Raw genomic sequence first — 14255 nt, forward strand, 5'->3', positions numbered from 1 at the left:
GTTTAATGAAATGGTACTGTTGAACTGATTGTCTTAACTTTGATTTTCTAATGTTTTTAGATCATGTCGAGAATAAGGATCAGTACATAGAGGTTCTGGAGAATCTGGGAAACAGTCACTTGACCCAGGAAAACAATGAGATCTCAACAGGCTTCCTGAACTTGGCTGTCTTCACACGGGAGATCACAGCGCTCTTCAAAAACTTGGTAAGCATACAAAAACCTGAAATTTTGCTGAATATAATGTAAAAAGAAGATTATTAGCCATAAAATCGCTCTCTAGATAAGACATCAGCATTGGCAATTGAAAAACCCATTGTGCATCCGCTTGTCAGTTTCCAGGTGCGGCCTAAAGTTTGGTGAAGATTTTAATTACTTGTATAATTCAAGGCCAATGTGAAGATTTTCCAATCTGATTCTTCAGTAATATTCAAAAAGCACCTTTGGACACGTGTCCAATATGTTTTTGAATAAGTAACGGCAGATTTCCAGCTGTACAAAGTACACAGGGGACTGGGAGGGGTAAATTTGGTTATGTGTCATCAGGGGTCCAACAGCTGCAGGCGAAAGCCCCTCGAACCCCAGAGCCCGGTACCCTCCCACTGATAGTTTCCATGGTGACGGTAATTTATTCCAGACCTGAGTGCATGAATGGACACCATCTGACCGCGAAGCTGTCAATCAAATGATCACCAGGGACCGGAACCTCAGCTTTAAAAACGCAACAGAAACTCTGCTATGAAAATAAAGTCTGTTTGATTTAGCGTCCTTGTGTGGGGGGCTTGACTTTCCCTCAGAGCCAGGCCCATTTATCATATTCATGAAGATTTATATATGATGTCCATTATACTTGCTTGAACAGTGAACGGTTAGAAACCCACTGTTATATGTTTTCGTAGTGATGTAGGTCTATTTAGGGGAAGTGTAATGTTTGATGTCTTAGTGTGATTGTATGTTTGCTTGGGTTTGTACACTGTTAAGCACGCAGTATTGTTTTTTTTTACATGTGCGCAAAAGTATGCGCACGGTGGAACGCACATCCTTGCAAAGTATAATTTATTTGACTCATACGTGTACACAGATGTTCGATGTACGCACCTTGCGACAAAACGCAATGCATCTCCTAGGCCAGTGGTTCTCAAACTTTTTCAGCGTGTGAAAAAGTGTACAGTGCATTTCTTCGTGGCCCCCCCAAAGAAAATTTATTACAAATTTGTTCTAAAATGTAAAATTTTAACTAAACAAAACATATAAAATTATTCAAAGTAGTGCTGTTATTTAGTAGCCTTATACAAAACTGGGGCCCCCCTGGCACCATCTCGCAGCCCCCAGTTTGAGAACCACTGTCCTAGGCTACATACATACTACATTCTCCTGTAGGCGCATGTGCGACTTACGCAACCCAATCTCACGGAAATTTGTGTTATAGTCACGAAATAATTGTTTAATATATTCATGTTATTGACACAAAGTTCTTCTTTTTTTCGTGCAACTGGAGCACGAATGTCTTTTTTTATGTCACCTGGCACAAATTTCTATAAAGAGTTTTTCGTGTCTGTGGCATGACTTTCTTCATCGTGTCATTTTAGATTTTGTTTTCTCATTGTTTTTTCCAATTTTTTACCATTGTCGCTTTCTGCGACATCCAAACCTAACCCAAACCCCAACTCCATGCGCGAATAGTTTTTAAAGGGGAAGAAAAACATGTTGAAACCAATGAATAAAATTACATCCTAACGAAAACCCCGAATCTAACCCCAACCCCAACTGAAATTAGGAAAAAACTTTGAGAAAAAATATACAAAATGATACGATAAAGAAAGTCGTGCCACAGACACGAAAAACTATTTACAGAAATTTGTGCTGGGTGACACGAAAAAGACATTCTTGCTCCATTGGCACGAAAAACTGTGGAAAATCGTGTCAATAACATGAATAAATTAATCAAATATTTTGTGACAATAACACGACTTGCCGTAAGAGGGTAGGGCCTACGCGTACGCAGAGTTTCAAAAACTCGGCGATGTGTGTACAGTACGAAAATTGCGTCACACAAAAGTATGCAGACACTTGCGTACATGTTAAACATTTACTATATTCTTCTTGCTTGGTTTTCAAATTTGTCAATGTTCGTTCATATATTCAGTTTTGGGAAAAGTCGCTTTTAGTTTAAACGAGTCTGTCTGATTCGTCTCTCTTTTTTGGGTTGAGTGCTGCTTACATTCTTTCCATAAAAGATTTATACCTACTCAGCATTTTAATACGCTGGACGGGAGGAGAAATCCCAAACAGCTTTTCGGTCCCTTTTGCCAGAAAACTGGTTTTGTATAAGTTTAGATCTAGAAAATGTATAAAAGCTTTTCTCTTGATAGATAAAAATATGAACACTCGCTTTAAAAAGTGAGTCAGAGAGTTCATGGGTTTCCATCGAATCGTGAAGTGAATCAAATTGTGAATTAGGTGCGTTTCCATCAAGTTCTTTGAGCGAATGACTTTGGTATTGGTAACCTACTTACCAACAGTGAATAAAACAAAGCACGCTCAGAGAAAGGACTGCATGTAGTTACAATTTAGCAAGGTATAAATTAGGGCTGCACGATTTGGGTAATTTTTCCCATTGCGGTTATTCATGCTAATATTGCGATGTGCAATTGCGATTGTAATAAATGGTATCATGAGTCAACTTGATGGGTTTTAAGGAAAATCCACACACAGTTTAGTGATAATGCTAAAATGTATCACTAAACTGTATTTGTAAAACTAGAAATGTTTTCATATTGCCACGTGATGTAGCAACTGCTCAGTGTCAGTAATCCTAAATCCAAAATACTGCCATACAACAGACATAGAGTTTTTTTTTTAGCTACCAGATCACTGTCAACCTCCTCTGCATCCATCTTCGCTCTGGTATTTCCGCGCTGCGCACACACAAGTGACGACACACACCACACACATGCACTGCCTTTTTTGTTCGTTTTTCTTTCTTTTTTTAAACAGCAAGGAAAATCATCAAACTGTTATCATAAAGTTTGTGTTAACAAGATAAATACACATGTATTATTTAATATAATTGCAACATTTTGCAGTCATATAATTGCAAAATATATATAACTGACATCGCGATTGCGATGCGATTAATTGTGCAGCACTAGTATAAATTTACTATCAGTGCATCTTGTCATTGGCAAACTGAATGCTGTGCATTTGTGAATTTTTGATGCAGGCACTAGCATCAAGGGCATTGCGATGACTTCAAGCCCCGTTTATGGAAAAGACAACGTTAGCTGATACAGCTAGAGGATCAGAATTTATTCGCAAATGCTTTTCCATCTCCCATTATTGGCATTTACTATTTTTTGCACAAGTCAAAGACCATCTCAAGCAAGCGTAAAAACTTTTTTGCGCAATGCACATTAAGGGATTTTAATTCAAAATCTGCCGTTTCCATCGCTCGTATCTTATGCGATACATCAAAATGTGCATAAAATCAGTGTGCTGGAAACCCGGCTAATGTAATGTTTTTTTGACGTTCTTTGACCTCTGTCTTTATTCCATTATAACTGGTCTTGAGTGTTTGTCCGGCTAAATTTTTTCTGTCTTTTTTTAGGTGCAAAATCTGAACAACATCATCTCTTTTCCTCTGGAGAACTTGTTAAAGGCCGAGCTGAGAGACAGCAGGCTGGTGAGTTAGACCGACATCTGTGTCATTTTACTGGACATGTAAAAACATCACCATTCATTTTAAAAATGATAAAGCCCAGGAAATCCAAATACAATGCGTTAGTTTGTCCAATGGATGAAGTGTTGTAACAGGTGGCAGACAACAAGTTGTTTTTGAGTTCTTGTATTTTGTAATGTCATGCACACAATAGCTGCACCACACCTTCGTCTGTGCTAAACCTGTATGATGACTAGTGACACAGGAACAACTCTCTAAGATCAAGTTATGATTCACACCCTACCAGTGTTATATACACGAAATTCATTTTCACAATGAGATGGTGTGGCCTTCGTCATTCCGTTGATTTTTAGGGTGGCGTAAAGCAATTACGTTTAGTGTGCGTATGTCTGTAAGTCACCGCTGTGTTTGTCATAGTGTTTTGAAATACTCTTTATACTTTTTCTCTCTTAGGAGCTGAAAAAACAGATGGAAAAAAGTTGGAAGGATTATGATGCTAAAATGTGAGTTTTCAAAGTTTGTAGGCTTGGTATCTCAAAATCACTAAGAATTAATTTTGCCTGCTAGTTTGCACATGTCGCCTGAGTTTTCATTAATTAAAGCAATGATGCAAATTGCATAAAAAATGCACTGAACGCAATACACACACACACCGCAATTTCCTGGCATGTGGGCTGACTCTGAATGTTAGGATGTGAAAGATAGCAGTCTACTGCATTCTTGCATAGTATACTGCTACTGCAACCCAGACACCTGGATTAACTCTTTAAAATCCTGTAACACGCTTGACTAACCTGCACGTCTGGATATATAACCGTATTGCAGCAAACTAATTCAGTAGTGAAACCTAAATAATACAAGTAGTCATACTTTCCCAGCCTATGAAAACCCAGTTAAAGTCATTTTTTGTGATTTACTATTTTTAGTAAATCTGGTTAAGGTCTGCCTTCCCATCCTCTGCCATCCAATGGGAAACATCATTAATACATCTCTTGCCTCTGGTGTGGTACCATCCAGCTTTAAAATAGCAGCAGTCATCCCCATTCTTAAAAAACCTGGCTCAGACCCTGATGACTTCAATAACTATCGACCAATCTCCAACCTCCCTTTCCTCAGTAAAATCCTGGAAAGAGCAGTGGCTGCCCAACTTCAACATCACATGTCTCAACATGAGCTCTTTGAACCTCTTCAATCTGGCTTTAGAACCCACCATAGCACTGAGACTGCCCTCATTAAAATCACTAATGACCTCCTGCTTGCTGTCGACAATGGCCTTATCACCATTCTCATCCTCCTTGATCTGTCTGCAGCTTTTGATACAGTTTCCCATGCCATCCTCCTTCACCATCTCTCTGATCTCATCGGCCTCAGTGGCACAGCACTGTGTTGGTTCCAGTCCTACCTCACTGGCCGGAACCAATTCATTACTTTAAATGGCTTCAACTCTGATCCAGCACCCGTCAATCATGGTGTACCTCAGGGATCAGTGCTTGGTCCACTGCTCTTCACCATTTACATCTTACCCCTAGGTCATATTATCCGTAAACATGGACTCAACTTCCACTGTTACGCTGATGACACCCAGTTGTATATCAGCACCAACCCCTCTTCCCAGCTTCCACCCACACAACTTGTCAACTGCCTGCAGGAACTCAAATCATGGATGACCACTAACCTACTCAAACTCAACAGTAATAAGACAGAGTTCATGGTGGTGGCCCCTCCATCCCTGCTCAGGAAAATTGGAGACCTGGCCCTGGTTGTTGATGGCTGCTCTATTTCCCCATCTCCTGAGGTGCGTAATCTGGGTGTTATCCTGGACTCCACCCTCTCTTTTCGGGCTCACATCAACAATGTTACTAAGTCCACCTTTTACCACCTCAAAAACATCTCACGACTCCGGCCTTCACTTACACACTCAGTAACTGACACTCATCCATGACTTCATCACCTTCCTCCTGGACTACTGTAATGGTGTCCTCTCTGGACTGTCCACAAAGGCCCTTAACAGACTTCAGTATGTCCAGAACTCAGCTGCCAGGGTTTTAACCCACACAAAGCCATGGCAGCATATCACTCCCATCCTCAAACAGCTCCATTGGTTGCCAGTTAAGTCACGAATCACCTACAAGATCCTTCTGCTAACTTACAAATCTCTCCATGGACTCTCTCCACAGTACCTCACAGATCTACTTCACCCCTACACTTAATCACGAGACCTGCGGTCCTCTGACAAGGACCTGCTGGCTACTCCACGCACCAGGCTGCAGACCTTTGGGGACAGGGCTTTCTCTGCCAATGCTCCCAGACTCTGGAACAGTCTACCACCTCATGTCCGCTCTGCCCCGTCCCTGCTAGTGTTCAAAAAGCACCTCAAAACATTTCTTTGTACTACCTCCTTTGTCCCCTAACTCCCCCCTCCCCTTTTGTTAAGCGACCGTGGGTACTATGAAAGGCGCTATATAAGTCTAAGCTATTATTATTATTATTATTATTATTATTATTTACATAAAATCATGTATGTAGAAATGCTGTGAAAATATAACTTTGATATCTTTAATACTAAGGTCCCAGCTAAAAATTTTTGGTTCCAAAAACGTTCCCCTAACTTCAGTTTTTGGTTTCCAGAACGTTATTTTTCAAGATTTGTTTTTGTTAGCCTCGAAAGTTTTTTTTTACGAAAATAAAACATTTTTATGGTTGCAAAAAATAAAATCTAAAAAAAAACTTTGGTTCTCAAAAATAACCAAAAGGGAACCAAAAACTAACATTAGGGGAACATTTTGTTTTTGATGGGGTCATGTCAAAGGTTGAAATCAATGTGAAATAAGGTCCCAGCTAACAATATTTGGTTCTCAAAACGCTCCCCTAACGTTAGTTTTTGGTTTCCACAACGTTATTTTTTAAGATTTGTTTTTTGTTAGCCTGGAAAGTGTTCTTTACGAGAAAAAAATTATGGTTGCAAAAAATGAAACCGAAAAAAGATCTCAGGCCGTTATTATTTGGTTCTCAAAAAATAACCAAAAGGGAACCAAAAACCAACATTAGGGGACATTTTGTTTTTGATGGGGTCATGTCACATTGATTTCAACCTTTGAATAAGGTCCCAGGTAACAATATTTGGTTCTCAAAACGCTCACCTAACGTTAGTATTTGCTTTCCAGAACGTTATTTTTCAAGATTTGTTTTTTGTTAGCCTGGAAAGTGTTCTTTACGGGGGGAAAAATTATGGTTGCAAAAAATAAAACCTACAAAAAACGATCTCAGGCCGTTATTATTTGGTTTTCAAAAAATAACCAAAAGGGAACCAAAAACTAACATTAGGGGAGGAACATTTTGTGTTTGCTGGGGTCATGTCAAAGATTGAAATCAATGTGACTAAGATCCCAGCTAACAATTTTTACTTCCCAAAACGTTCCTCTGGTTCCTTTGGTTTCCAGAATGTTATTTTTCAAGATTTGTTTTTGTTAGCCTGGAAAGTTTTCTTTACAAAAATAAAACATTTTTTATGGTTGCAAAAAATAAAATCTAAAAAAAAAAAACGATCTCAGGCTGTTATTATTTGGTTCTCAAAAAATAACCAAAAGGAAACCAAAAACAAACATTATGGGAACATTTTGTGTTTGCTGGGGTCATGTCAAAGATTGAAATCAATGTGACTAAGGTACCAGCTAACAATTTTTAGTTCCCAAAAGGTTTCCCTAACGTTAATTTTTGGTTTCCATAATATTATTTTACAAGATTTGTTTTTTGTTAGCCTGGAAAGTTTTCTTTACGAAAAAAAAAATTTATGGTTGCAAAAAAAAACAAAAAACGATCTCAGGCCGTTATTATTTGGTTCTGAAAAAATAACCAAAAGGGAACCAAAAACATTAAGTTAACATTAAGTTAGGTATTAAAACATTAGGGGAACATTTTGTGTTTGCTGGGGTCATGTCAAAGATCGAAATCAATGTGTATTCAAGACTGAAGTCAAAATTTGATGCTCCTATTCTCCCTGGAATTCAAAAGAGGGTCACAAATTTGTGCCGAATAAAAAAACTATGATTTCATTTAAATATGGGCAGTGCTATTTCAGCACATTTTTATCCTATTTTTCATAAAAACTTTTCTGTTTTTCATGTTTATGTCTACAGGGGGAAGTTGGAGAAAGACAAGAGAGAGAAACAAAAACAGCATGGGTTGATCCGGCTGGAAGGGTCGGACACAGCGGAGGACATGGAAAGAGAGAGGAGAAACTTTCAGCTGCAGATGTGCGAGGTATCTCAAAAAAAAGATGCTGTTAAAACATCCTAAATCAACCGAATTGTGTGTCTCTTTTAGTACAGCCACAAGTGTACGTCTTAAGGTCATGACTGGGTTACCTCAGATTGTAAAACTTTCTGCTGTGTTAAAAACACTCATTGTAAATTTAGTAAGCGTGTGGTGCTCTCTGAAGATGGTGTTTTAGATCCAAGCCTCTTGAAGACCACTTTTATTCAATGCATGTGTGTGCACGGCTGTTGATGACCTCACACCACACGTCTCGGTAACGGCGACTCCAATACCACGTGCGTGTGGCAGTAAGCGGGGCAGGGGAAATTTAGGCTACACTGCTTGAACCCAGCTGTGATAACAGAAATAATAAGAAAAGAGGTGGAGAAAAAATGAAAGAGAGAGAGAAAGGAGGGATTTTCTGTGTCCTTTACTGATCCCTTTCCTAGCCGCAGAGCTCCAGATGTCTCCACTTTGTTCTATTTTTTATAGTGGAGACTTTTTTCCAAAACCTGACTGACCATGTGACTGTCATTAACTTTGGAAACTTCCAGTATCCATTAATATGTAAATAGTGTGCGTATAGACCCTTTTACTGTTTGTACACTAAAGTGGCAGCGTATGCGCACGCATTTAGGCAACAGAAGTATGGCAAGAATCAGCAGTGAAGCAATACAGACAGAGAAAGTTATTTTAAAAAGTTGACTCTTTATCAACTTTTTCAACACAGTTACCAGATCCATGTAGTGGAGTGGATAGAAGACGTTAGCAGATGGCCAAAAATAAAGTTGCCAGATACATATATACTTATATTAGTATATTATATTAGTGCAACCAGACGCAACAAGAAGACATTTTGAAGCTGGGAAATCGTTTTAATAAACTTTCGGAGTTGCTAACACGTTAGAACCAATGAGGAATAACACCACTTCTGTTGCCGAAATGCGTGTGCAGGCTATTTGATCACGTGAGCTGTAAAAGGGCCTATATAATGATTTTTAAGATACAGAATACACAGGAGTCACTGGTTAAATGTATCTTTAAAGTGCCCATCTTATGACTGCTTTTCCACAAGTTAAATAGGTGTATGAGTTCCATAAAGCATGTTTCAAAAGTTGTTTGCTCGAAATAGCTTGTAGGAAAAGATTGTTACTAGGGGTGTGACGAGACACTTAATCCACGAGACGAGACGAGACACGAGATTGGGTTCACGAGAACGAGACGAGACGATATTTTTACACTTTTTAAGAAACCCTCGATGATAAAATAAATGAATAAGAAACTGAAATCATGTTATTTTACTAACTAATAATTAAGTAATTTGTTATTTTTGGGTAATAAAAATAGACCCAAGTGAGCAGTAGCCTTTAAAATTACATAATAACGAAGATGCAATAATAATTGGTTCAAATAAAGTATTAAAACCAAGTTACATTAAACAACATTAACAAACACATTACATTTGTGGTCTATAAATAAAAAACATTATGTATATATTATAACAAATGCCTGCAGGGGGAGATAGTTGACTCGTCTCGCGGACGCTATCTTCACTTTCACTTTAGAATGCTTATTTTTAGCCAAACAATGTTTAAATCCATTTGAATATTTTTAATATACGTCCATTTCTTTACAATAGAAATGAACATGCAGACATTAAATCATGTAAACTCTGTGATGGTTTAATCTGCTGAGACTTCACATCTGACACTGATCAACAGCCAACACAGCACGTCTCAGACTTCATACGAGCTCCCAAACGAACATTATTGGAAACCCAAACAAAAAAAGCAAATGCAGTAAAAGACAGAATATAATGCATGCACTGTAAGAGGCTAATTACACCAACCACACTTTAAACGCTTGGAAACGCAAGGCGCGACGCACTGCCTTTTTAAAAAAAAGAGCAGTGCGAGTCGAAGCGGCTTTTAATATTGCTAGGCAACCACCTAGTCAGCTGTCTTGTCAATCAAATATTGAAGCGTGCGCTCTTTTGCTGTTAACTGTCATATTAGCAGAAACTTTAAAAAGATGACGCTTGCTCTGACCTTGTTTGAGGGCGAGAGGTGCACAAACACGCAGGAGGGAGTGAGCGAGTGGAGTCCGGTTCTTCAAAGCGACTGTAAACTTCCCTCGCCACAACGTAAGGCCCGCAGCTCCCCTCATTCGAGTGGACAATGGAAAGACGCGAATTATGTCGGGCGATTCTCCGCTCTCAGCGTTCCTTCAAAAGCGCGTGCTGCGGCCGCCGGCAAAAACCGCAAGGCGCTCAGCGCGCATAAACAGCGCGCAAACGCTCCATGCCCATAGAATATCATTCAAAAAAGGCGCCTGCAACTGCCATAAACGCCTTTGGTGTAACTGGCCCCTAAAAGGGTCAAACAGAAAGCTGCATCCTTCGGATGTCGCATATGCAGGCTGCATACGTCATTAAGGTTTGTTCATTAAGGATGCAGTCTTTTATTTCAAAAACGGCCAGAATTTCACCTACACAAGAAATCTCGCGAGACACACGTAATCTCGCGATACATATTTAATCTCGCGAGATCTCGTCGCACGAGATCTCGTCACACCCCTAATTGTTACCCATCTCTAGAAGGCTCTGTTTCAGGGCATTTCAGATTTCGAGCTAGTTTTGAGCTAGTCATTACATATTTATGAGCTGCTGCTCCTTTGATCACGCCCCATTACTAACGTCATGTGCGCGTGCATAGTGATATCGTGAGCAGTACAGACCATACTGTGTTATTATTTTATATATTATTATTATTATTAACGGTTTATGTTGCCAACAGACAAATCATGCAGAAAAGTATCACTAATAAGTACACTACAGGAGAAGAAACTCATGACACACAATGATTCCAGAGTAAATTGTGATGTAGCAGTCTCAACAATACACTCGTTTTCCCTGGACAATACTAACATATTCCCGTTATAAAACATTTCAAACGCATTATTTTCGCAAATTACAGAAATTAAGACCCGGCGGGGGATGTATACTGCTTGTGGACCACGTGCTAATTGCTAGAAGCTAGCGGGAGGTCTGGACCGTAAAGTTATAAGAGGCTCGGGGGTTAGCCTCGTCAGAAAAGCCGGGGCGGTAAGGCCTGGTCTTGGTTAGTTTGGCAAAAAACTTTTAGTTTGGCAAAGCACTATTACTTAGTTCTTGTAGAATTGTAAAATAAAGCCGTTACATTTTTTTTTTACTTTCGAAACCACGCTGTAAACCATCTAGCCTGCAAAAATATCTATATAGCCTACTGTTTACAAACAATTTTAACATCACTATACATTTAAAAGGTATAAATTACGGGATTAGCATCAATGTATGATCTCTGTTTGGAGATACAGATGCTCTAGCATCATAAATGTAGTATGTTGTGACAGAAGATGACAACATGCAAAATATAACGTGACCTCTTACCTTTTGTGTTGATACAACGATCGCAAATCGAATCAAGTCTGTTTCAGATGTGTGAATGATCCATGAAAGTCCAGTAAAATACATCCAATGACCATTTTTGTCCACAAATGCATATAATCCTTGAAATATAGATACATAGTCTGTTGTTTACATCAGATTTCGCGGGAAACGTCTTATCGCCTACAATCTGATGACTATTTGCGTCGTAATACACTGTATATAAGATTACTCCGGGTTCCAATAACCAGGTGTTAAAACTTTGTTTTTAAAAGTAGGCGGGAGTATAATCCATAATATCCAAATAGCGCTGTTATTTCCGTGAGAAATGATGACAGCACAGAGGGTATCAGCGAAGTGACTGGTCTCTGTGCTCTCTAGCTACCTGGTGGGTGGAGACCTGCGAGTGGGGTGGTGGGCGGGAAAATTCAAACTGAATGTGACGAAACGGCTAGTTACGTCACTTCGGAGCTGAGTTTGAAACCGTGTAATCTGAGACAAGGCAGAGGACATTCAGAAACCTGTATCTCACTCAAAACAGCATGGATAGACGACAAAACTTTGTTGATGAAGCGTTAATAGTATCTTCAGCATCACAAACACCATAGATATGTATAATAAAGGCTAGATGTGTTACGGCGAAGTCTCTAACGTCATCACCTGGCGGCCATCTTACCTCGGACATCTCGCTCACTCGTAGCATTGAGTTTAATGGTGCAGGTACTTTTAAATGACCATAACTTGCTCAGTTTTCTACCGATTTTCAAACAGTTTGGTTTCTTACAACGTTATTAACGTGGCTATAATTCTGCATGCTTTAACATGATTCATGAAAATTATTCATTAAGTATGCAGTGTCATAGGTACATCTCTGACGTTTATAACAAACCAAACCGTTTGAAAATCAGTAGAAAATTGAGCAAGTTTTGGTCATTAAAAATGTAATGCTCCATTAAACGCAATGCTACGAGTGAGCGAGCGCCCTGTGGTAAGATGGCCGCCAAATGCGGACGAGACATCTAGCCTTTATTATACATATCTATGACAAACACAGCCCTGTACGTCGCAATTGTTGTTTTGGATATACTCGTGCATGCCTATAAGCTAAACACGTGCACATGATGTCATCGTTACCGAAGATTAATGTTTTTTTGTAGTTTTGATCTTTTGTCCTTGGCGTTTGTCCTTTGTTTTGACAGTATTTATTGAAGATTCAGGAGCTTAAAGTTCGTCAAGGTCCAGATCTGCTGCAGAGTTTGATCAAGTACTACCAAGCTCAACTCAAGTATGTCTAACACATTAAATTTAAAGTTGGTTTGGTTTTTTCAAGGGACACATTTTGTCTCTGTTATTCATTTCCACCCAATATGGTTGACTGCACAGTGAAGATTTAAATTCTTCTTGTATCTTAACAGAAGACTTTAAATGAAATGTCTATGTGGGTTTGAGGGTGCGTGTTGTGGTTTCATTGATTTGTGAGATGGTCTAAACTCTTCTGGTATTTCAGTTTTTTTCAGGATGGACTGAAAGCTGCAGAGAATCTGAGTCCATTTGTGGCAAAGTTAGCATCCTCTGTGCAAACGGTAATTAATCTCTGTGTGTGAGAGTTTTTAAAGAGCTTAGATGCAAAACCCTTTTAAAGCTCCCGTTCTTTCTGTGTTTCTGAAGCTTTGATTGTGTTTATAGTGGCCAATATAACATGGTTCATATTTCACGTGTAAAAAAACGCGGTATTTTTCACACAATTGACTTATCTGTATAGCGCTGTTTTCACTGTCCTCAAAACAGGCTGATGTCTTCCTTGTTATGTGAAGCCCCTCCTTCAGAAATGCATATCGAGTTCTGATTGTGTAGTTTGTTTAGTGTGCTGTGATTCGCACAGCTTAGCTTAGCAGAGCCGTTTGAGCCAAAGCTGGTGACTGACGTATTCCTGTGGGCGGAGTTTATTCAACGAACTGTTTTACTGAAGTCATTAAAGCAGGAAGTAGGACTTTAGTCCAAACCGACCGTTAGTTGTAGGCTTTTAAAGAGGAATTCTATTAAAGAAAATATATCACCTAGCAGTGAACTTTGAGCTTTATCATTTTACAGGTATTATTTATGCTATTATAGCAACATTACACACTAACTAGGGTTTAAAAAATGGGATCAGGAAGAACGTGACCTTTAAGTCTGTCTGACATGTTTTCTTGTAAATGAGCATTTTTTATCAGACTCTTAATGGATTCTGCCAACAAACCGGAATTTCTGAATGGCCCGAGGCCAAGAGTAAGCTGATTTATATGTGTTGAGAGCATTCGGTTGATTATTATTGTCTAATTTTAGACAAAGGAGGCGTTTAGTGGCTTTTGCATCTGAGCTACTTGATCCTCAAAAACGTTTTGTTAAATTTGTCAATAGTTGATTAACTTATGTCATAGCTTTGCTTACAGTTATCTTTAATTTTTTGGATTACACATAAAGGCACACATACATACATGTACACATATTTTGAAACTCTCTCCTGTAATGGACAAATTAATCCCTGAGACGGACTGTGAGTGCAATTCTGATACCGGGCATGTACTACATGATCTTTTTAATTCTTAGCCCATTTCAATACAATCAATGGAGGATGCTTGAAAATTGTACTCAGCTCAGGATCAGATGACAACAAATGCCAATGTTTTTTAAAAATGTATCAAATCAAATGTGATTCAGAGGAATAAGTCCCAATAAACGTAAAATACTGTTTCTTTACTTTTCGTTTTTATACCCGTGCGACTTATGTGGTTTTGTGGTACAAGGTCACAAAAGTAAATTTCCAAATGGCTAAATGAACCGCTTGCAAACTTTTATGATTATGCCAGTGTGAGCGGCAAAGCAGCAAATACTACCTTAAAATAGTCTTTGATTTTAA

General features: G+C 38.9%; 1 protein-coding gene across 3 annotated transcripts in view; it reads left to right on the forward strand.

The window, feature by feature from the left end:
- Nucleotides 1-14255, forward strand: part of asap3 (ArfGAP with SH3 domain, ankyrin repeat and PH domain 3) — a 51865-nt gene that overhangs the window by 15935 nt on the left and 21675 nt on the right. For all 3 annotated transcript variants that reach the window (XM_055172299.2, XM_055172301.2, XM_055172300.2), the window contains exons 3-8: nucleotides 61-206; nucleotides 3607-3681; nucleotides 4132-4181; nucleotides 7815-7938; nucleotides 12556-12641; nucleotides 12864-12939. In XM_055172299.2, the coding sequence (XP_055028274.2) occupies nucleotides 61-206; nucleotides 3607-3681; nucleotides 4132-4181; nucleotides 7815-7938; nucleotides 12556-12641; nucleotides 12864-12939 (557 nt within the window). The remainder of the gene's footprint in view (nucleotides 1-60; nucleotides 207-3606; nucleotides 3682-4131; nucleotides 4182-7814; nucleotides 7939-12555; nucleotides 12642-12863; nucleotides 12940-14255) is intronic.

This window comes from Misgurnus anguillicaudatus, chromosome 7, assembly GCF_027580225.2.
Source record: "Misgurnus anguillicaudatus chromosome 7, ASM2758022v2, whole genome shotgun sequence".
NCBI classification, from domain to species: domain Eukaryota; kingdom Metazoa; phylum Chordata; class Actinopteri; order Cypriniformes; family Cobitidae; genus Misgurnus; species Misgurnus anguillicaudatus.